The following is a 24,759-nucleotide window of genomic DNA, read 5'->3' on the forward strand; positions in this document are numbered from 1 at the left end:
TGCAGCAAGACTTTCAGTAGAGGTTTCCACCAGGACCATTCAACTGGTCTGCAGCTGCAAACATTCACCGTATTTACTGCTGCCCCAAAGGAAGAACTCTGAGGTGTTTCCTTCACTGTGCTGGGCAGGAAACCTTTGCCTCTCAGGTGAAGGAGGAAGCCTGAATGGCCACAGCTGGACTAGAACTGTTCCCAGTTTCTTAACCATAATTTCCTGAAGAGGGTGATCTATTGTCCCAAGGGTTGGAGGGTTGGGTTTCTCCTCTCAGACTGAAGAAATCCTTTAGAAACTAGGACTAAAAGCACAACACAGACAGCTCTTCTGCACTTATGCTGTGTGTGTTCTCTGGTGCTGGGCAGGGTTTTATTCCTCATTGTCTTCCTTTTAGGGGGCCTCAAGCACAGCCAAATTTGGGCTCAGAGGAATTCCAGTGGCTCATGACCTCCTTCTTCCAAAGAAGCCAGACTTCTAATCCCTCTTCTCCCACGTGGGCTCTTTCACAGCTCTGCAAGGATCACACTGATTTATGGCCCAGGAATAAGCTTCCCGGAGCCTGCTGCTTGGGTTTCACATGGGCCAAACAGGGACAAGATTCCTTTGGAAGTGTCAGTCTGAAATAAAGTTGGAGAGGGAAGGACTAACAGGAAATCAACTGACTTGGAAAAAAATTTGCAGCTTGGAACTGGAAGTGAATTCTGCTTGAATATGATAGAGAAAGTTTCTCATCTTGAAGGAACCCAAACTTACATCTTTGGTTGAGAAAATGATGCCCGTGCTTCTCCGCCGCTCCTTTGGCCGCCGCCGGTCTCGGATCGACTGCTTGTGTGGAGATCTGTCATCTCCATCCTGATCTTCACACTCTGGCCAAGCAAAGAAAGGCTGCTTTGGTTTCAGCAATTTACATCTGTGCTTTTGCTAAGGTACTGGGGTTCTTTTCCAGCTGATCAAGGTCACCCTGGCTTGTGTCATATTACAAAGGAGTTATTAAAGCAAATGAAATGGAATCTCAGTGTCCTGCTAAATCTGGTTACTCACACTCCTTCCTCCCTTTATCACAGCCCAGAGGGGTTATCCTAGCTGTCAGCTCTCTCCTAATCATCCTGACTTACTCCTGTTCTTTGGACAAATGGTACAGTGGGACAGCCCCCCCCCAGCTCAAAGATCTAAATGCTCCATGGATTTACGATCTCGTTTACTTATCCAAAAAGGAAAACACCCTTTTATTCCTCTGTAACAAGCAATAGGCTGCATTCTACATTAGGACTTCCATTTAAACAAATAACATTTGTTTGATGACATGGCAGCTCCCCATGCTGCTCCCTCAGAGTAACAAAAAAACCTTTTTTGTCTGTACACTACACTCTGACATTTCTAAAATTGATGGAAAGCCCTGTTCTTTGAGTGTTCTTTTTTCCCCTGGGTACATACCATTTTTCTCCATCTCTGTGGCTTCCCCTCTGATGTCTGATGGATTCACAGAGTCAAGACCTAGATACTTATTTGTTCGAGTCAGGTATGAACTTGTATAAAGGAGAGGTGCTGATGCTGAAGGGGATACAGGTGTTGTAGGTTTGTCTGGTTGTACAGGGCACCTCAATCGTCGATAGACACTCTAGAAACAAAGAACCATGACAAAAAGTTAGCAGAATGAAGAGGAACTGGCAGATCTGGGGTTTCAGGGAACTGAGCAATCTTTTAGAGTGTCATATTTTCCCCACTGCTGCTGGAAGTGATCACCTCCACCCACCAGATTCATGCCATCCAACTGGGATGAATATTTAAAGCATAAACCAGCTACAATGCTAAGGCTCCTTTCCATGGCTGGGAAGCCTGGGATCAGTCTTTGTCCCCACAGCCAATGGCAGGACAAAAAAGTTACCTGATAGACACACATGATTTAGAGTAAAAAACAGAAGTGGTGGCAGAGGGAGAAAAAAGATCTCTCTGGTCTGCCATTCCACACAGACATCTGTGGAGAAATGTGAACACAAAGCCTGCACAGCAAGGATGGATCCAGGCCACATTTCTATCATTAGCCTTCTCCACTAACTCCACTTTCTGTGATTTACAGAGTTTTATTTTCTGGCAGGAGACAGAAATTAAAATTCCCACTGGACAGCAAAGGACCAGCTGACCTCTACCACCTCCATCCCACATCCCTGGAGAAGATCTCTGAAGTGATGTTCTGCTCCTCAGCATCACTTCTTCCCCTTTACATAAACAGAGACCCTCAAGGAATTACTCCTGATCTCAGCTCCACTAAATCACATTCATTTGAGCTGGGAGGACCTCTGGAGATCATCAACCCCTTGCTAGAGCAGGATTGCCCAGAGCACATTCCCCAGGATGGCATCCAGGCAGGTTTTGAAAGTCTCCAGGGAAGGAGACTCCACAACCCCTCTGGGCAGCCTGGGCCAGGGCTTGGTCACCCTCCCAGTAAAGAAGTTTTCCTGATGTTCCAGCTTGTCCCCATCGCCCCTTGGCCTGTCTCTGGGCACTGCTGAACTGGTTTCAGTAACTCTGGAGCAGTGAGAAGGAAGGTCAGGAGGGTCACCTCCTCGTCTGTGTTTCTGCTCCACCGTGGGCGGTTCTCCTGCCTCTCCGCGGTGCTCTCCCTGCTCTCTGCCCTCTCGCTCTGCTGCTCCTGCGCTTGCCGCTCTGCCCGGGACCGGCTGAAGGTTCGTTCTGCCTCCTGCAGGTCTGTCAGCGTCACACCCTTGGGGAAAGGCAGAGAGAATTTTTAAATGTATGCATTTAGATTTTAAGTCTTGCAGGTCAGTTTAAAACACCCAGCAGGCTTACACCCAGCCAGGGTAATGTTTCATCTTTATGCTAACAGGGGAAAAAAAAAAAAAAGAATTCTATTGCCTCTAAAACATTTCTCAGTACATCCACCCAATCACTGACTGGAAATAACCCAAGTATACGTGATCAAGCTGCAAACTAAAAGGCAGGTATACTGCAGGAATGAGAACTCCAAAATCTCACTCGTGTGTGCTCAGGGAAGGATTTTGTAATAAATAATTGCAGGAACTTTTGCCAGAACCTCTCTAACAAAGGGCAGACAAAGTTCTCATTCTAAGCAGCAACGTAGGAGTCTTCTGTCTCTATACATCAGTTCTTTTCACCCTACACACAGCACTGTAAAGTTTTTCCATTCTTTACCTGTGTGGACCTGCGGGTCTGCCGGGCCTGCCTGGACCGCGCCTTCCGCAGCGACTCCGCTTCCTCATCCCGCACCGGAGTCAGATATGACCTGAAAAAAAAAAACCCAAAAAAGAAGGGCAGAAGATGTTAAAATAAAACCAGATGCTTTGCTTTCCTGCCTCCCCAAGCTCCAGAGCTGAAATACTATTCCCTTTCATATGAATAAAAATATTTTAAGCCCATCTACCATGACTACTGTCAGCTTCTGGTTTGTGACAACCTTCCTATGAGTGTCTGATACACAAATGCTCACATTAAGTTCACTGCAGGGTCTCTAAATAAACTCTTTAGTGTCAGAGATGTTCTGTTAAAAAAAAAAAAAGGTGCAACTATGGGAGTATATTATTTGCTCCATTCCATGTCTTATTGCATCATTAGGAAAAAAACCCACAAACCACCTCTCCAGATAAAGATCTCAATAACAGAAATCCTGCATTGGCACATTCCTCAGACCCTCCTTCCTGTCATTATATTCATGATCATATTCCTGGAATCTGGTGTCTTCACCAATATGAAATCCATCATGCTAGAAACTGGCAGAACTGCAGGCATCTTACAAAGACAAAACACCTTGGAAAAAAAAAAGCTATGAAATTTAAAAAATGACCTTCACACACCAGAGCAAACTGAGTCCCTGAATACTGAAGGCTACAGTTAAAATGCAGAGCTGGTCACCACTAGATTTCATTAAACTGGGGAGGTTTCAATAGAATTATTCACATGAAAATATATAAACTGAGCTCTCTGCACTGGCATTCCCTGTGGCCGAACGAGAGGAATTTGGCAGAGCTCCCTCCTGCAGAGCTCGGGATCACACAGCAGTGAAGTCTCATTTCCATCCTGCTGGAGTGGCTTCCATCTTAGGAAAGATTAATTAGATTGGACTTCATAGCCTGGTTAAGAGGTGTCCTGGTTTGGGCCAGGATAAAGGTGATTTTCTGTCTTGTACTTTTGCTGTCAGCTCAGCCTCTTGTCAGGGTTTAACACTGGCCCAGCAATTAAACCAAATGACAATAGGGAATAACTATTAACACTGTCTCACCATACAAGGATGAGGGTGCCTGAAATGCAATTCTCTTCCATAGGTCTGTAACTGCCACAGGTTAACAATACCAGAGATCCAGATACATTCAAAGAATAATTAGTTAAGTGAGGAATAAAGATCTAGCAAGGAATTGCTTGCTTTGTCCTCTGATTCTTCCCAATTACACAGAAAAGGCAATGGGATAAGGAGATTTTGCATCTGATCCAGTAAGCTCAGACATTTATTACAGAGATTCCTAATTAACAATCACAAAATCTGGCTCATTCTAAAATCATTTGCCACGATGGCCTTTAACCACCTCCATCACTGTGTGTTCAGTGCTGCTTTAGCTGAGCAGAGATCACTGAATGCGGTTCCCTGGTCTGTCTGGAGGGAGCTTCACATCCACGAGAGCTTCACATCCACGGGAGCTTCACATCCACGGGAGCTTCACATCCACGGGAGCTTCACGTCCACGAGAGCTTCACGTCCACGGGAGCTTCACATCCACGGGAGCTTCACATCCACGGGAGCTTCACGTCCACGAGAGCTTCACGTCCACGGGAGCTTCACATCCACGGGAGCTTCACATCCACGGGAGCTTCACATCCATGGGAGCTTCACATCCACGGGAGCTTCACATCCATGAGAGCTTCACATCCCACTGCAAATGCTGCTGGGGGACACCTAAAAGTCTTCACCACTTTTTTACCAGAGAGGGTAGTAACAGGACAAGGGGTAATGGTTTTAAACTGAAAGAGGGGAGATTTATGTTTGATATCAGGAAGAAATTCTTCACCATGAGGGTAGTAAGACACTGGAATAGGTTGCCTAGGGAGGGTGGTGGCCCCTCCCTGGAAGTTTTTAAGGCCAGGTTGGATGAAGCCTTGTGCAACCTGGGCTGGTGGGACGTGTCCCTGCCCATGCAGGGCAGTTGGATTTTGATGATCTTTAAGGTCCCTTCCAACCCAAACCATTCTATTATTCTCACCTAAAACTGGTGTATTTGACCCACTAAATTGTGCCCCAAGCTGCTCTGATCTCTAAGAGTAAAAGGAGAGTGCACAGGATGGCTGGTCCCTGCTGAGATGCCTGCACTGCAGCTGCTGGAGGACAAACAGGAGGTGGCTGGGATGGAGATGCCTACCCCAGGAACTGGCTGGGCTCATGGACCTGCACTCCAGGGCCCTGTTTGTTGTGTTCAGAAAGAGCCCAGCTCCCAGGAGAGTGTTGGAGCTCACTGCTTTCCATGGATTACCCAGACACCCCCAGCTGTGATGGATACACCAACATGGGAAGGGCCTGAAACCCAGAGGGATGGTTCCCTCCCCACAGCTCACTGCTGCAGGAGCAGAAAAAGCTGCTATTTCATGAGTAAAAGCCATGCAACTCCTCATTTTGCAGACAAATTGTTCTCTTCTGCTCTCCTTTACACAATGCATATGAGCTCCCTGGGTAATGGCACATTAAGGAAACAATGAGCATTTTCTGCAGCTTTTGACACAAGGTAGAGTGGCTGCTGTGTGCACAGCATCCAGGAACAATAAGCCACCTACAGAAATAACTGGTTTGCAAAATATGCAGTAAATTAAATTCAGAACAGTAGTAAAAAAAAAAAAAAAGTAAACCAGTTCCTGAAACAAATAAACCAAAAGAATTTGTAGCTAAGTAAGGTGGGCAGCTTACTGCAGCAGATCTGAAGGAGTAGGATTTACACCTCATATTCTGCAATGAGGACAACAGGCATGTACAGCAGAACTACATGCATACAACAGGGAGTAAGAGGAGGAAAGATGAGATGTGCCTTTGCCCAAGGAGGAATTCAGCTCATACCACTGCATGCATACAGAGGGCCACATCGGGCTTGCTCAGGAACACCCCCGGTATGTGTGAGCAACACGAGATCACCCTGACAGCAGCTCAAGTACTTCTGCACACAGAAAAAAAACCCACGGAGCTCCCTGCCGCTGGATGTGAGAGGGTGCAAACCAGAAGTTCCAAATAGTTGCAGGAAAGATCAGGCAAATCCTTGGAGTAGAGGTGAGCAGCAGCTCCTGCACTGAGGTGCTCCAGAGCCCTGAGCAGGACTGGGGCAGAGGCAGGGCCAGGGGGGGCTGCAGAGCTCAGGAGGGATGCAGGACCCCAGGAGGGATGCAGGACCCCAGGAGGGATGCAGGACCCCAGGAGGGATGCAGGATCCTCAGGGCTCAGCTGCAGCCTCCTGTGCTGCAGTGTACAGACCATGATGGAAGCAGCAAGAGAAACAGCCCTTGGTGCCTCTTGCCCTGTCATCCTCCCAGACTTTTTTCCTCCGCTCTCCCAGAATTTCAATAAACCCAGCAATATTTCAAAAACACCATCAGCAATTTCAGGTGCCCAACCTTTGATGGTGACTTCATCTCCAGACAAGCACATTTTGCAAGTCAGAGCAGCTCAGCTGGGGCTGCAGCCTTTATCGATTGCTAACTTTTGGTTTCCTTCCATTTACACAATTCTTCACTCCTTGGAGCTCGCCCAAAGCCATTTTACAAGCATGAGATAACAGAATTTTCTGAACCAAGTCGGCAGAGCCACTGCACAGTGACAGAGCTGGTTTGTCCAAGTAAGCAGCTACAGCCTCTTCTTGGTGATGAAAGAAGGAGGCTGGGCAGTAAATATTTCAAATGCAAAGAGCAGATACCACACCTCTAGCAATTCTATAGCAGTTTTGCTCATCTTAAGGTTTTTTTATGTTTTGCTTTGTGGGGTTCCTTTTGGTGGGTGGGGAAGGCAGGGAGGATAAAAAACAAGTTTTACAGTTTTAGGTGAAGCTTCATTTTGTTTACAAGCTGAATTTTAAGGTATCAAATGGTGCTAAATGGGATGGGAGAAAGGAAGAGAGATCAAACTCCCTGGAAGGAGATGGCAAGTCTGCTGCAGCAAGGCTGGGCTGGCTGACAGCAGGAGAGCAATACCCTGCTCTCCAAAGCAGAAAGACTGCAGATCACAGCAAGCTGCAGGGGACAGACAGCAAATGGGGTACAAGGCACTCTGTAAACAAGCCACAGAGTTTTTAATTACATTTTCATCTCACTGAGGTGCAGTTATCTATGTCATCCTCCTAATTCAAGCAAATATCACATGACCCAAGCAGATCTTCAAAGAAATGCATTGTGTTTTCCTGCATTAAGCTTTCCCTGAGAAATACAAGGAATCAGAGCAGCCATCGTGCCAGGTTCAAGGCACACACAAAGCACAATGGATTCCTCCCAGAGTTTTGGTCGCAAGTGCAAGCAGCAGAATATAAATTGTTAGAGATGTGTATGGAGAGTTAGCAAAAACACTAAACAAGTTTATAGTTCCCAGAGACAGAGGGAACTGTGTCCTGCTGTCACAAGAGAGCCACAAGCTTGCAATGAGTGGATGAGCTGGAAAGAAGCTGGGAACAGTATGATGAATCTGGCTCCCACTTGTTTCTGTTTTCAAGAAAACACCTATTTTCTCTGTTGATTTTTTTCATCAGGACAGTGCAACACAGAAAAATGGATCCCAATGGCTCATCTCAAGGCAAAAGGAGCTGTAAAAAAATCCTATTAGAAGATTCAAAACAGGGCAAGAGTAGGCCTGGATATACAAGCTGGTAAACCAAGAATACAAGAGCAAATCTGGATATTGAGAGACAAAAAAAAGAGAACATACTGTGGAGAGAAACCCCTCCCAAGTAAAGAGTAAATGATGCAGAAAAGTAAATTACATTTGCCTTTTAATTGGTGCACAGAGAGCAAGAACAGATGATGAATGTCTCCAAGAAACAGGGAAGCCTTTGATCATCTTTTTAGAATACTGATTCCTTCCTGGACTCCTTCTAGTACTGACAGATTGAAGCATTTGTGGCAAACACCATCTACTACCCTGTGGAGTCCTCAGGCAGGACACCAGCACCCAGCCCCAGAGGGAACACCGAGAATCTCTAAAACCTGAAGTTTCACATTTTCACACTGCAGGGACCCAGCACTTGCCTACAAGATACTTACCTACCTGTGTCAAAACTTGGCAAGAAATTTGGCAACTAAATGTTCATTTCATGCTGCAGCTGCTCTCTTGTCCAAGTGGATTGGAGGGATTTTGTCTTGCTGCCAGCACAGCAAAAACTGAGATACAATTCTCTGCTGGTCCACTCTGACTCCTCTCATCTCAGCCCAAGCTCTCTTCCTAGCTTAGGGGTGACTCTGAGCTACCCTGACTAGACTAGAAACTACAGTGACAGCTTCCTTGGATGGATTCTTGCTTCTTCCAGCTCTGGATAACATGGGTAGAGGGAGTCAGGCACAAGTTTGGCTTCTTGCACACAGAAATGTGTGTTCAGCACATGGAGAGCCAGGCAGGTAATCAGACTCTAAAATGTTGGAATAGCTTCTCTTGGGAGTACAATATCACCATTCCAAACACAATTATTTAAGAAGTCCTTACTGTATCTGTTTCACACATAGATACACACAGAAAAATATATACAGACACAAACACACTGAAAAAGAGAAAGACAGGAAAAAAAGCAACTGCAAAAGGCTCAAATACTGATCCTGTTCCCCTGGAAACAACTGGAAAAGTACAGCATCCCAGCAATGCATTCCTACAAGCTGGAAATTTGCCACTGGCTACGAAAGGATCCATAAACTAAGGGAGGGAAGAGAGGCAAGCACAACTTCTTGCAGGCAGCAATGCTGACAGCAGTTCCCAAAACACAATTCCTTAAGTTAGATAATAAAGTATCTACCCAGCAAGTCAATCACTGACCATTACATGGAAACAGTCTGAAACCTCCCTGCTCTCTCATTTAAGCAACCAACAGGTTTCAGTTCTTCACAGTATCTACCACTTTGCTAACATGTTCTATGCATCAGCCCACTGCAACTGGAAAAAATTAGTGAAATTGCCATGAAAAGTTGGCTGACTAATTGTAGAAGACCATGGAACAGACAGGAGAGGGGGATAACGTGTCAGACTGCAAGTGTTGGAGCTGAGAATGAGGGCAGAGGCAGCCAGACAATGCTGAGTTATTTAATAAGCTGAAGACAGAGGGATAACGAGATTTCAGGATCATGCTCTTAAAGCATTTCACAGCTGGCTCCAAAAGGCTCAGCAGAGCATTCACCATTTTCAGGCCTTTGCTTTTCTCCCTGCTCAGCCCTGGCTGTTGTGAGCCATCCTGTTTCAACCTGGACTGTGAATTCTTAACTCATGAAAGTTTAAATGTCTGAATTTCAATCCTCTATTTACAGTATGATTAGCAGGTTAACAAGCACAAGCTGAAACTCTTTATTTACTACAGCTTTATTTTCCTAAACCCATTCAGGTGCTGATCCCAGAGATTAAGAGCCTTGTGATCTTTGTCACCTATTAATCAAAACAAGTACCCTTTATCCTCCTCCATACTTTGATGTGCTGCTTAAGATGGGCTGAGGTTCCCCCTGCTGCAGCTGATGCTCTCATCCATCCCATCAAATGGTTCTTGATGATGTTGTGCATTCCTTCCTCTCTGCAGTGTTCATCTCTCTGGGTGCCCTTCAGAAGGCAGCAGTGCTGCTTTTGTGCTGTGTCCCCCTCCTCTGGGAGCTGCAGCACACGGGGGGAGCCCTGCTGGGAACCCAGCCCTGCTAACTCCTATCCCGGGATTTTCTTGGCCAAAAGAGGGAAATACAGGATTAGAACCTGCTGAGAACTCAGAGTTTGGGGCTGGGGGAGACAGCACACAGATTGGAAGCTTTTGAATGATCCAGGTTATCCCTTTGTGTTCATTAATGCCTCTCAGTGTCATGGTAAAAAGTGAAGAGGCAACAAACATCACAGGGATCACACCCCTTACACTGGCTACCTCACCTGGAGAGGGTTTGCTGTGAACCCAGACCTTTGAAGATCTCCCAGGAAAAGGGAAAACATACTCCTTTAAAAGTAAAGCAAAGAAACCAGGAAATTTTTCTGCAAGAGAGGAGCCAAGAGTGCTGCAAACACACACCAAGGCAAGCCAGGAACACCTTTTCCCTACCATACTTCCCCCTTAACTTGAACGGGTTCGTTGTGACTGTCACAAGCTCAAAGCTTTCCAGGCTGGAAAATTCTGAAATGGGTTTGTGTTCAGCACAGGACATTAGGTGTCAATATATCCAACACTGAGCAGTCTGTCACTGCATCATGGAACAACGAGCACAAATGTCTGCAGTCCTCAGGGGCTGGATCTTTGCATTAAAAAAACTGCTGCATGAAAGAGACAGGGATGAAACTCCATCTCCTGCCAGCTGATGAATGAAATGAAGCCAGAGATGTGAGCATCCTGCCTCTATTTGTATTCCTCTTTCTCATTTTCAAGTGAGCCAACACAATTTGACATTTTCAACAACCTCAAGCAGCCCCATCAAAGCTTTCCCAAGAGCTTGTTTACACAGTCCAAAACAGTGCAGGAAATCCCTGGGAAAACAAACAAACAAACAAACAAAAAACCCAGCATAAAAATCACTCAGCAAACATCTGAATATTTGGGAAATTGCCTTTTGCAACTGAAAAAATCAAGTCAAATCAAAACTTGATGGTGACACAGAGCGTTCAGCTGTTGCAGTCCATGCCCCGCAGGAGGAGGCAGCTCGGGCTGCCCATCCCCGCAGCCTTCGATCGCCACCTCGTGGGAGCAGCTCCCACGGAGTCAGCCCCAGATGAGTTACAGAAAACATCACCCAGTGTTAATAATGGAGAAAAGATTTCCATTTCCTACTGAGCTAGGACTGCAATTTCTCAGCATGTGGAAGTGGCTGGGGTTTAATTCCAAGTGTCCACTGTTCTCAAGGACAGAAGATTATTGTTAAGTATGCTCAGAAGTTTTTCTTTTAGATATGCCAGGGTGACCAGCTGGCTGCCTTGGCTTCTCCACCTGTAAATTCCCTGGGTTGGTGCTGTGGAGCAAAGAATTTAACTAACAAAACAGCTCATTTTGTGCTAAATTAAGCTTTAAGCTGGACCATCACACAGTACTTCCACAAATATTTTGGGCACTTTCTGTAGTTTAATGGCCATTTTTGGGCACAGGAAAGGATTTGAACGTGCCAAAGTTAGTAAATGGCTGTACCCTGAGCATCCAGGTAATGGTGCCCAGCTGGAACTGGGGCCCTACCTGCAGAACTTGCCATGAGACAACTGTGCTGTTAGACACAAGGATTAAGTACATGAAAGATGTCAGTGGTTACAATTAGTAAGCAAAGAGGAACTGCACACAGATTTTGCATGTAGACAGGGACAGGGAAAAGCAGTTTTACCTTCTGCTTGCTCCAGGCTGCCAAGCTGCAGTTCTTTTACATTGGTTAGCTCAAGTGGTCCCTGCTTCATTCCCTTGACCATTCCTGGAGGATCCCACATATATTCCTGCTTTGAGTGAGCAGGCCAACCTACAGCCCGGGCTCCTCCACCCAAAGCAAATGCCAGAATATCCCCCCTGCCTCCCACCCCTTTCCCTGAGCACTGGATAAAGGCAGACAGCAGCTGAGCATGCAGCACCAAACCTGCTCCGCTTCTCTACAGGAACCCCAGCAACAGTGACCCCCAGCCCACACCTCGACCTTTTCCCAAATAAAAATTCTGATAGAGCAGGAGCAATCCCTGCCTCTTCCCAACATGGGCAATCCCACAGCCAAGCAGAATTCCTGCCCTCCCACATCATCTGCACCCGCAGCCTCTTAACAGAAAAAAAAACCAGAAAAAAAAAAAAAAGACAACTTTATCTGAAAGAGATTAGCTGCAGAAGGGTGGCAGATAAATGCTTTCAACAGCAGGTGCCAGCTGATGGTTTGGTTCTTCACAAGAGACCCCTTAACTTGTTGGTGTTTGCTGTGCAGTGTAAATGGGAGCCTGTCCCTTGCCATGCACCAGCACCCCCAGCACTCTGCTCCCCAGCACTCCTGGGACCTTGCCCAGGAGAATTCAGACCACTCAGGCTCATGTCAGGCAGTGATAAGGATTAGAGAGCCAAATACTACTGGAAACTCCAGAGGTGATAGTGAGACAACACTCACAGCTCAAGTGACTTTTAAATATGCCTTGAATGCAAACCCCATAGTTTAAATTTTACAGAGATCAGGGTTTCTTGTATTTTTTTTTTTTGTCAGTTAATATGGGTTAAGAGACATATTGGGCACCTGCTTTCAGCCTAAGAGGAATCACGTTCTGAATTTGGACAGGACAAGAGTCCTGAGGTAAAAGGACTTGCCAAAAAATGTTCATCTAATAGTACTGGTGAAGAAGGATTCAGTCATTAATACATTATTAATATATGCTTCTATAAATAGCAGCTGGATTCTTAGACTAAAGGGACAAAGAATGAAAAATAAATTCCTCTTGGGAATGAAGAAGAAAAGGGAAATGTTTGCTAGACACATTTACCTTGTACAGCAGTGAACTTTTTTCATCTGAACAAAAATTCTAGGGGAAACTTTAGAGGGCATCAGCCTCAAAGCTGCTAGGAACACAAGCCCACCTCACTCTTATTCTTAATTTATCTGAGAAACTGGTCAAAATCCATTAAAAATTAAGGAAAAGAGAGGAGTGTTTCCTGTCTCTAACAGCTTGCCTGATGCAAGTGCTACCATCTTGCTGGAACCTTCCTGAGGAACAGGAAGAACAAACAAAACTGCAGAATGCAGAACAAAGTGGCTGGGGAAAAACAATAAGGGAGGAAGAACAAATTAAATGATTAAAAAATTTGTTCTTATGAAACAGGACAGATTTCAAATTAACAAGTGTTAACAAGCTGGCCACATAAGTGAGAACACAGCCTTGCCTTGCAGAAGTTCTCAGGCACAGGTTGCCTTGCCCCAGGTGACCACTAGCCACCAGCTGTGGCTGCACAGTGGCCTCTCCATCCATCCTGGGCACTAAAGCTTCAGCAACTTCCAGACCTCCCAGACCTTCCTTTCAGCACCAGATGCCTGGTGGCACAAGTCACATTCCAGCAGGACAAGCTCTCCTGCAGATCCCTCTCCATGCACAGGGCAGCAGCTCCAAGCAGAGCCCCCTTGGGGGCTGCAGTGTGGGATCCCCAGGACCAGACGTGGCCACTGAGCCCTGGGCAGAACCTTCCCAGCCAGGGCTGGGGATGAGCTTTGCAGAGGAGCATCAGGTGGCACTAGAGGCCGCTGCATCCAGGACCAAGGTGGATAATCCAGCACTGAGCTGCAACCAACAGGATCCCCCTGAGTCCCCACCACCTGCTCACTTCGAGTGGAAACCAAAAGCAGGTGAGATTTGCACCAGGAGCCTGTGTGAGGCACAGCATCCACACGTTTTCATTTACCCTCAGCACAGCAAGTGCTGCTGTGAGCTCAGCTGAAATGTATTTGCAATGGGAGACAATTAGAGGCTGGCAGGAGATCATTAAGAAGGATTCAACATTCAACCAGCAACATTCATCAGTGGCTCCAAAATTCCCACGAAAAAGAAAAATGGACTGCTTGGCAATACTCTTGACTCTGGAAGCCGTCAGGTTTCCAGGCAGCAGCAGCACCAGGCTGCAGTGGGGCCAGGAGAAGCTGACTGTGCAGCTGGGTACAAGGGAACAGACAGGGCAGCACCTTGGCTGAACACCCCTGACATTCCCCTGCTCCAACCAACCCCGGGGCAGCCGGTGCTGCAGCCTCTCCAGTGCATTCCTCCAACCCCATCCCTCCTCTGCTGCCTCTTCTGTTACTTCTTTCCTCCCCTTTGTAACAACATCAGGCACAACTCACACAACATTTCCCAGTTGCTGGAGCATTTCTTGACCAGTTTAGCTAGCAAACAAGCAGCAGGACTGGAGGAAACACTATGATGGGCTTGCTGGCCACCAAGGCATGCAGACAGCACAGCAGAGAACTTGGCTACTTGGTACTCTCCAGACCCAGCAGTCTCTTCTACTTTAACCTTTTGCCTTCACGTAGATAATTTAAGGCCACAAGTTTGGAGACATCCCTGGGATCTAATATTAGCTGATAATCTTGTTTATGTTTTTGTTGCTAAGAGCAAGCTGGAGCTTTGGAAACACTGAAGCAGACCAAATGCTACTGCAACAGCTGCCAGCGGGAACTGAAATCCATATAGTGCTTCCCTGACAACTGTTTGACATTTTCCTATTTTATTTTATTTTACTAGAATTGGTCTCCTTCCAAAATAAGTTTTCTCCACTCAGGTGACCTCTCCTGGTTCTCTGGTCCCTGTTTCCTAGTTCAAAGCATGCTGGCAGTTCCTCAGTCAGAACATCCTGCTGTCAGAACATACATTCATAAATCGTTTCCTCCACCCACGAGCACAAGGCATTGTTGCTGGGCTTTTTTCCTATCACTACTTTCAAAGCATCAATTAGAGGTGGGAGGAATTCTCTGGTGTTTCTCTTTACATTAGCATAATTCACAGGAGAAGGTTCTCTAATAAAAATGCAGACTTACACAGATCTTGTATATTATTTATAGAAACTGATTCGGCAATAAATGCCAGTGCAGGAATATTAATAGATGCTCTTTTGGGCACCTGCAAGACCCAGCACAGTCAATCTCTCTGTCTGCAGACAGTGCCAAAAAAGTCTGGTGGGTTTTGTGGAGCCCACTTCTCCTGGGAAGAATCTAAACCTTTTGCAACTTGATTCTGGGCTTGCAGAATGGAGATACTGCTGCAAAATGCTCTCAAGTGTGAACTGAAAGCACAATCCTCACTCTGTCCTCTGGGCAAGCTCTCTTTGCCCAGGGAGTATCTTTTGACAGCTCATCTCAATGCATCTGCAAATGACACCAAGCCAGCTGACCCCTAGCAAAATGATGAGGAGCACACAGAGGCACTCCTACTATTAAATATAAGTGTTCTTACAGACAGAGGAGGCTCTGCAGGAGCTACTTCAAGTTATGTCCCTGCAGACAGAGTTGATGAACATGGCTCATCCCCAATGCCTGAAATACCTACAGAGGAGCACTGCCTGTGCTAGCTCTGAAAAAAAAAAAAAAAAAAAAAAAAAAAAAAAAGCCCAGATAGCATTAAAAGCTTGAGTATTTCCAAATAGCACAGACCCCTTTCCTTCCCTGGCTCTGCTGCAGCTGAAGCCAGGAGAAGCCAGCAGCCAGCAGGCCCTCCCTCCATGGGAGCCGGAACTGCAGAGGCCACAGCAGGGCTGCACTCCCCCTTCTTTATCAGTGTGAGCTGGGAATTTCCATCAGTGCTTTTCACATCCTTTGGCTTCAGGCCACTTAAAATATTTCAGAGTACAATCTCTGCTCAGGAAGGTCTGTATTTTAAGAAGTTATTATTTTAGACTGGGAGAATCTAATTACTGAAAGCACTACACAACCTGGTTGCTAGTTAGAAATATCCAGTTCATTCCTGCATTTTATTTATTAGCATTTATTTTCATCAGAAGAAACAGATTTTGCAAAAGTTAATGTGCTCACAGGACTAAATGTGGGCTATTTGATATTCTGTACTTACATGCACAAGGTAAATTTCATAGAATTGTAGAATGGGAGGGGCTGGAAGGGACCTCTGGAGCTCATCCAGTCCAACCCCTGCACAGCAGGATCACCCAGGAACACATCCAGGGGGGTGGGAAAGGCTCCAGAGAAGGAGACTCCAGAACCTCTCTGGGCAGCCTGGGCCAGGGCTCCCTCACCCTCACCCTCCAGAAGTTTCTCCTCATGTTGAGGAGGAGCTTCCTGTGTTCTCCCTTCACCCCAGGATTCCTTGTCCTATTCCTGGGCACCACTGGGAAGAGATTGGGCTCCTCCTCTTGCCCCCCACCCCTCAGATATTTACAAATAACATGGCATGATAAGGAAGAGATCACCACCTAGATTCAGAGCTAGTGCAGAAACAGCCTCAATTGCACATGTCAGACTCCTGTCTCTGTGCTGCCTTCCTTACAGTCAAGCAAAAGAAAGGTGAACTGCTGCTGGAGCACAATCCCTCTCCCTGATCACACATCTACACTCTCCAAAAACATTTGTTCTCTCCCATCAGCCACAGGGTGAACCCAGGGGACTTGTGAAGCAAAGAGGTCTCCGTTGGGGCATATGTAAACTGAAGAGAATCAGAGGGATGGGTTTTATCTGAACCTGTCTCTCAGATGGGATTCACATTACAGAGCCCATGGCAAGTGGCTGCTGGGCTCTGCCCCTTTACACCTAGAGACCTTAGGGATGGAGATCAGCAGCTGAGAGGACAACTGAAAAAAAGCCCAAGATGCTGAAAAGACAAGTAGGAAAATTATGAAGCTAAATTTAACCTACAACCCAGCCATGACTCAATTCAAAACCTTAGGAGGGAGCAGCCTGTGGCTCCACACAGCACCTGTGAGAAACATCCTCACACCCCCCCATCACCACCAGGTGAGCCCTGACGAGAGGAGGATGGACACACAGCAGCACTCTGCTCACCAACCTTCTGCGTTCCCTGGCTTCCTCAGCTGAGAAGTCCTTCCCTGGGGTGGAGGCAGCACCAGCATTGGCAACACCGTTAGCAGAGCCGAGTACGGGGCGGTTTGTGATTACACCTAGGGGGGTGCTAGCAGAGATGCCCTCTGTGTTTTTCTCTACAGCAGAATCAGTTTGTTGCCTGAAAGGGGCTCTGAAATAAAGAAGACACAACGGAAAGCAAAGCAAGTGAACTCAACTGCTGACTGAGACATCAGCCACCTCGAGGGAGCACTGGCAGTTCATTCTCCTCCTTCTGCACCTGAGGTTTTTGTAGAGAACAGCACACACTAAAACAAGTTTCTAAAAACTTGCAGAAGAACAAGCAGGAGGAATTAATAGACTTCACGTCCCTGTTTGTAGAAAAAATGATTTAAAAAAATGTACCAGGTGAATAATCAGGAGGAACCAGGTCCAAGAGCCTGTACACTGAACACCCAAGAGCAGCCTGAGCAACAACCTCGTGTCTTTAACAGGGCAGGAAGAGGCACAACTGACCACCCCAGCACCAGGGAGCTCTGGGCACACATGAGCTGACTGAGCTGCCTGCTGCTGCAAACACACTGCTGAAACTGTCCATAGAAACCATTCTGGGCTTTCTGAGACTTTCTGGATGCTGCCAATCCCCTCATCCACTCCAGAATTCACAACTTCCAACCCAACTGTTGATTTTCTGCAGTGTTATCTGAGCTGTGAGCCGTTACCTGGTGTACTGGCGGGCTGATGCAGTAGTGTTCACACCGAGAGATGTGGGGCAGGAAGAGACAGGTTGCCACGGGGTGCCCAATGAGGTAGATGAACCAATGGTAGTGGGTGAGGTAGCTAGAGATGTATTGCGACTGGCTGAAATGTAGGGACTGCTGAGGTCACTACTTCTACCAAATGAAGCACTGGAAAACAGCACAAAATCACGTCCTTCAGAGCACAGTAAATATTCAACAGAACATCACCACCACAGCCAGGCTCTGGGCTGGGAAGGGAGCACGTGTCACCTCTAAGCAAAACGTAGGCAAGGAGGTAAGAGCTGGGGCAGCATCTCCCCCAGCTGTGTGGAGGTGAATGGGTGAAGGTCAGGGAAGGGACAACCTCAGGGCAGCGAAAGCAGCGCACACAGAGCACCCCTGGGAAGGGAGGAACCAGGAGCAAGGATGAGGTTGCTTAAAGCAGGACATAAGCAGGTCTGGCTGCATCACTGCCAAAGATGGATGCCCAGGACTTCCAAGTTTAAGAACTTGTTTTTAGTGGATTAAAGCTTTGGAAAAATTATTGGTTCGAGTTTCAATTCTTTTTAAGCCACATTGGACACAAACTCTGCACTTTCAGAAAAAAGCTAATGAAACTGTCAAAAAACATTCAGGAATGAGCAAGGGAAATTCACATTTTGTCAATTTAAAACCTCAAAACCTTACTAAAAAGCTGTAGGTAAATAAAAGCACTTAAACTTTGGAGAGGAGACAGGAGAACAGGAGAAGGGCTCTCCTGCAAGGATGTACCTTTTGCTACATCAGAGAAAAGCCACTGCAGTGGGAGAAGTTGCACACCTCCAACACCAGATTGATGAAATCTGACAAGATCTCCTTTATTGCACGTGGCTGAGCTTCACATCCAGGCTGCTCCTTGTCTGCACAGAGCAAATGAGCAGGCATCTGTGATCTAGCACCCTGCCACACCTTTCCCAGCAACTGGTATTCCTGGTTGCTACTGGTCAGACTGGGCTGTCTGCAGGATCAAAGGGTGGGAAGGCTGGGAGCTGCCTCTCATCTCCTGCATCTTCATGACTCCCATGCACATGGAGGAAAATGATTGCACCAGGAACAAAAGCTAACAGAGGAAAAGCAGACCAGGACCAAGAGCTGCAGGTTTATGAGAACACCAGGGACAACAGACTGGAGGTCAGCATTAGAGTCAGGGAGAGCAGCCCGAGGCTGAAATAAAACTTGAAAGGGGCAGGACAGCAGCCAGGGACAGAAGGCTGCAGAAAGGATCCAGTCCAATTCACAGAGGCACCCAATTTACAAACCAGCCTTCTCTGCCAAGGCCCCAGACAGCCCAGCACAAGCAGCTGGTCCCTAGGCAGCCCAAGGAGAGAGCAGGGCACCCTGGAAGGCCTCTGTTGGGAGGAACCTGACATTGGGGCTCTTCTGTTGATGGTTTCTTGCCACATCCAGGTCAAAGAGGAAGAAGCAAGTTATTATCACCAGGTAGCAACCTCCACTGGACCCTAAACAAAACTTCCTCTGGAAAGCTGGGCCCTGCCTGGAGTGGGGGGGGAGGGAAGTCCTGTTGGGAGCAGGTGCCTCCTTCTTGGCTCTCTGCACCAGAGGAAAAGGCTGAGCCCTGAAGATGGGCTGGGAGCAGGGAGCTAAGCCTGGCTGGAGTGGGTGTGCAGGATGTGAGGTTGCAGAAATCACTGTCCTGAGGAGCTGATGGCAGTGGAGCATGTGCCAGGGGAAGGAACAAGAGGAGTGGCAGGGGGAAAAGGTGGTGGCAACCCTGAAGGGAGCAGGGTTGATGTGGCACCATCCTAGGAGAGACCAAGGCAGAGAGGCTGGGGACGAGGGGTGGCTGCAAAAAAGAGAAGGAACTCGGTCAGGAAGGGAGGACACAGGAGAGTTAAGATCTGACAAGGATTGGCTGTCAGAAGGGAAAGGTAATGGGTGAAAAGGGGAGACAAGAGGATGGAAGCAGCACCAGGTGCCTGAGAGAGCAGAGATGTAAAGGAGCTGAAAGGGGAAAGAGGAGGAGGAGGAACAGAGGAGAGCATGGGGATGGTGCTGTGGCAGCTCCTGCATGCACATGCCCTGGGGTGCAGAAGTGTGGTGCTGGGGCATCACATACACACTCCTGCTCACAAGGGAGCCCAGGCACAGGCAGCTCTACAGGAGTTCACCTCCCCACCCTGTCACCTTGCATGGGTGGCACTGCACAGTCTGAGGAAGACTCTAAGGCATTAATTCAAATGTTCACAGGATCAAAAAGCTGCAAGGAAAAGGTTAGCTAGGGAGTCTTGTTCATTAACAGCTATGTTCCTATGAATCTGTAAAAGGAAGGATTATGAATTTATGCATAAATAATTTTTTTTAATAAAGCAAAAATCAACATTAGAAGTAAAAAAAAAAATGGCACTGACACACTACTACTCTTTCTCTAACATGATCACCATAACATAACCCTCAGGGAACAAGCAACAGAATGGAAAGGAACATTTCAAATAATGAAAAGAAATACTTCTGAAAACATCTAAGACATGTAGAATTCAAAATCTCAAAAACCTTCAAGACCTTAAGAGTTTTCCCATAAATAAAAGTTTGCACAAAACATGTAACTATTTTTTTCAGATCACACAGCCATAGGGTAGTGCAAAGGTCCAAACAGGATTTGCTCATGGATGCTGCCCACAGGATGCTGGCTATAAAGAACAACAGTGAACTATAACCCCTGGCTCCCAAATCCATCACTGCTGTAAGCAAGGAGAGTGCCTGCTCTTGTATTTTCCAAGCTTTCAGAACTTGTCCTTCAAGATCAGTTGCTGTCAGAAGCAGAGCTGGACAGCCAGGTGCCAGCCTAACTTGCTGTGGTGGTTTTCATGTGAACAAAAGCAGCAAGAAGGCAAATATGGAACTATGTAAAATGAAGGAGGAACTGTGTGGAAAAGTGATTTCATTCTGGTGTGTGGCCCCTTCTTGTGAGGCATCACACCTACAGATGATGGCAAAGTAAGAATGCTGAATTAACTCCATCTGCTGTGCCAGTTTTCCTCCAAATCCTTTCATATACAGACAAAGTCAGCTGCCTGCTTGAAGGCCAACATGCACTAAAGTGAAGAACAGGCTGTCAGAACAGGGCTCTGAGAAGTTTTGGGCTAGTGGCCACTGCCAGCCAACCCCTCTGCTAGTCTCTGTACAGTTTAACCAAGGAAATACAGTACAGCCATGTGGATGTAATACTAAATCTGTCTCTGGATTAGGAGAGATAAACAGGCAATGTTTGCAAAATTTCAGCAGACAGCCACGTGAGGGACTGGGCTGTCTCTCAGACCAGGGAACAGTAAGGCATGGCAGCTGCAAGAGGTGTGATTTTTCCAATGTAATCAGCTGTGGCTTGTCAAGCTGCCTTCAGAAGGGACAAGTGATGGAGGCTGGCTTGTCATCATGTCCCAGGATAGATGTGAAGTCACCAGAATGGATCAGCAGATCAGGAGAAGCTCACTGCTTGAAGGGGCTATCTGTTTCACCTTTTGTGGGAATGGGTCTGTATGTGCTCAGCAATTGGATGGATTGAGCACAACTTCCCTCTACCAGCATAAGTACTAGAACAGAAAAAAATCTGCCACTTCCCAAGTATCTCAAAGCAACTGTTTCATCTTCAGGACAGTTATTTAGCTCAGGGTCTAGAATTAGGTGAAATGCCATCCAAAACCTTGAAATATTTCTGCCCTTTTCCTTAAGCACAGCTCAACTGGCTCTGCAGCACGACAGGTTTATTCCTGCTGTTTTGCTGATTGCCAGTATTAGCTAAAATAAAGGTGAGGTGATGGTACTTTGCTTGCACAAAGGGCTGATCCTCCTTCTCAAGACTGAGATGAAAAGCCAGAGGTGTATTATTGCCTTAACAGAGCAGGGCTTTCATTCACCTCATTCAGAGACTGCCATTATCTGGTACTTCAAGGAAACTGAGCCTCTCCCTTCTAAAGGGGTAAAAGATCCTGCCAGTTACACAATTTATGCACAGCATTGCTTTCCTGATTCTGCCTGGTTAGTTTACAAACAACCAGCCTCTACAATTTCTCATCCACTATGCAGAGTGTGCTTCCTTACTGCCACAAGAAAAGAATAGGAAGCATCAGTCTTCCCCCTTAGCAAGTGCTGTAAGGCATGCACAAATATTTCTGATAATGATGGTAATAAATATAGACTCATATAAACCAAAATTAGAGATAAGCTACAACTTACCTGTCAATAACTATCTGAACAATGTTTTCAGACTGTAATTACCTTTTTTTCTTTTTATGATCAATTTTTGTTTTATTATCTAACTATAATACTAGCATAAAAGCCAGAAAACACTTAGCATTTTAATTGTGTGAAAAAGAGTACTTAAATTCATTTCAGCAATTTACAAATCAACAAAAATGATGGCCTTTAAAAGTACTATTTAGCATGACAAATGTCAGCAAATCTTAACTTTGTTTCCTGCTCTCAGCAGAAGGTCCCACGGCCAGTTACACTCATGCAATAAGCAGCAAGCAGGAGTCTGAAATTTGGGAGGAATGTTCAGATTAGAAGTGCCAGGGAACCCATGTAAGACAGAACTGGACACACCTTTTCAAGTAGGTAGATACGTAGGTTGTAGGTGCCCCAGAGTGGGGGGGTTCATTCCCCTTGGACTCCTCCCTCCAGGGCTGCCGGGTGTAGGAGCCGCTCCGCACCAGGTTAGCAGCTGATTCTCTAAAGCAGGAGAGAGCACAACGTGTGTTTAGGAGAACTTCTGGAGTCTGCTTTTGACTCCTCTACACTCACACAACATGAATGCTTCCCTCACACCTACAGGCACTGCTGCTCACAGGGGACACAACTCGCTGACCACCTCTTCTGGCCTTAGCATCAGTCTGCAAGTGCCAGCTGTATGACTAGAGAAGTACCCCATGTACCTCTGCATTGCATAAAGAGGAAGAGGATCCTTTTTAATCAGAAATATTTGCAATTGAAATTTAGATTGTCCATAAATGTAATTTAACATAATAAGAATGTCATTTGATATTCTCTCTGCTGTCTCATTTCAAACAACATTCCACATACACACAGACACTGCAACTGCAGGGGGAGTTTTTATTCTCTGAGGTATCCAGGCAATGACAATAAAACAATTCAGCGTGGCAAACCTTTTGCTATACTTAGCAGTAGAAAACAAAATATTTGGCAATACCTAAAACTACTTGACAAGTTATCAATATATTGCATCTGGGAAAGAACAACCCCAGGTAGCAGTGTAGGTTGGGGACTGAGCTGCTGGAGAGCAGCAGAGGTGAAAGGGACCTGGGGGTGGTGGTGGGTGGAAGGATCCCCATGAGCCAACAATGTGCCCAAGAAGACAAAGGCACCTGGGGTGCTCTCTCTGCTTGAGAGAGTCCAGGGCAGAGTGACCAAGATGATTGAGGGAGTGGAACATCTCCTGGTGAGGAAAGGCTGAAGGACCTGGGGCTCTTCAGTTTGGAGAAGAAGAGAATGAGGGGTGAGCTCATCAGTGTTTATAAATATGTAAGGGGTGAGTGCCAGGAGGAGGGAGTCAAGCTTTTCCCAGGGGTGACCAACAACAGGACAAGGGGCAATGGTTAAACTGGCAATTTATAGCCATATATATATATATCTGCCATATAATATGCCACTTCCATATAAATATTAGGAAGAATTTTTTCACTGTGAGGGTGACAGAGCCCTGGCCCAGGCTGCCCAGGGAGGTTGTGGAGTCTCCTTCCCTGGAGACATTCAAAGCCCACCTGGAGGTGTTCCTGTGGGAGCTGCTGTAGGTGACCCTGCTCTGGCAGGGGGGGTTGGACCTTTTGAGGTCCCTTCCAAACCCTCACTTCCTATGATTCTATGATATTACTAGTAGTCCTATTTATGACAGTTATCTGAAATCAGGGCTCCTTTCCTAACATAAGCTTTGGCAGGAGGTTCTGTTCTGGTCTTGGACAGAACCTCAGACTTGTAATGCAACACAAATGCACTTGTCAGCCTGCAGTTATTTTTCATTTTTCAACTGCTCTGTCCATGCTGATGCACTCTGAGAGACCTGTGAGTTCCATGAAGTGAAACTCAGCTGTTTTGAAAAGAAAAAATATTGAGAAAAAGCTGTACTACCCAGTAGGCCTGGGCACCATCTGTTCATGCAGGCCACTTCTCATTCCCTACTTTACCAGGCAGAGGACACTTCTCAGCAGTCAGCTGGAAATGCCACTCAATACGAGCCACTGCCAAAACTGTTCAAGCTTATCAGTAGACACAAATTGTCTGCTGAACTCCAAATCACAGTGACTGCCTGAGATTAGGAAGAACACAGCAGGGAGGTTCCAGCAAAAGATCAGCAAAGAATCTCAAACTGGGCTGAAATTCTCTCAGGGTGGTCATCTGCAGTGATTGCTTCCCAACAGTCACAGTGCACAAAGACTTCTCTGTACATGCCTTTCTGCTGTGACTGTGGGGGTGGCTGGAAATGAGGCTAAGCTCAAATTTTACTCCTTCTAGCACAAACTGTGAGGCATCTGTTTGTACAGATTAGCTCCTCAAATACATCCTGAAATACTAGATATTTATCCCATTTATAGTGCTGTTCTGTCCAGGGGCAACCATAAAACCAGCCCTGCAATGGAAACAGTTCCCTGCATGAGGGAGTTCACAGACTCCAGTGAATCCTAAAATGACAGATATGTGAACACAGGGACTGAAGGTGACCACTGAGCAAGTGACAAGTGTAGATGTCAGCTACAAAGTGAGGCACTTGCATATAATAGGAAGAAGTATGTCCAAATCTGACTTCCAGCATGGAGAGTGAACATGGATGGGTAAGAGGTGGAGCAGCCAGCCTGCTGCCCTGCTCACCTGAATGGAAAGCAACTTTTATAGATCAGAGACAGCTCCTGATATTGTGAATTCTCATATACTTGGAACTGCTGAGAAAATATATGAGGCAAGAATAGAGAAAAAAGGTATTCCAAAGAACTATCCAAAGGAGAGAAGCTGGGCATTATGTTCAGTCAGTCTCACCTGTTTTCTTTTTCTTCTATATCACTTGTACTGCTTATTCTTCTGGGGGCTATTGTGGCAAGATAGCTCTTGCTGTCTTTATCCTGGTGAAGGAAAAGAAGTAAAAATGGGGTTGGTCTTGATCTTTTGAGGCCCCTTCCAACCCCTAACATTCTGTGAAAAAAAACTCTTATCTGTAACACTTCCAGCACATTCATTGACAACTAAATAATGTTCAAATTTCCTCACCTAAGGAAGCATTCTCCTGTCTAAGAACAAGTGGCTTAGGGCATTTCCTTGGGCAACACACACCGTAGAGTAAAAATATCCATTCTGAAAATTA

General features: G+C 46.3%; 1 protein-coding gene across 7 annotated transcripts in view; it reads right to left on the minus strand.

The window, feature by feature from the left end:
- PPP1R12B (protein phosphatase 1 regulatory subunit 12B) overlaps window positions 1–24,759 on the minus strand; it is a 100,442-nt gene that overhangs the window by 37,430 nt on the left and 38,253 nt on the right. For 4 of the 7 annotated variants that reach the window (XM_071768677.1, XM_071768676.1, XM_071768678.1 and 1 more), the window contains exons 11-18: window positions 24,438–24,520; window positions 21,996–22,121; window positions 17,379–17,564; window positions 16,643–16,828; window positions 3,166–3,256; window positions 2,555–2,716; window positions 1,429–1,612; window positions 748–860 (exon numbers count right to left, since the gene is read on the minus strand). In XM_071768677.1, coding sequence (XP_071624778.1) covers window positions 748–860; window positions 1,429–1,612; window positions 2,555–2,716; window positions 3,166–3,256; window positions 16,643–16,828; window positions 17,379–17,564; window positions 21,996–22,121; window positions 24,438–24,520 — 1,131 coding nt within the window. The remainder of the gene's footprint in view (window positions 1–747; window positions 861–1,428; window positions 1,613–2,554; window positions 2,717–3,165; window positions 3,257–16,642; window positions 16,829–17,378; window positions 17,565–21,995; window positions 22,122–24,437; window positions 24,521–24,759) is intronic. The other 3 variants (XM_071768681.1, XM_071768680.1, XM_071768683.1) reach the window with 2 other exon arrangements.

Source organism: Heliangelus exortis, chromosome 25 (assembly GCF_036169615.1).
Source record: "Heliangelus exortis chromosome 25, bHelExo1.hap1, whole genome shotgun sequence".
Classification (NCBI taxonomy): domain Eukaryota; kingdom Metazoa; phylum Chordata; class Aves; order Apodiformes; family Trochilidae; genus Heliangelus; species Heliangelus exortis.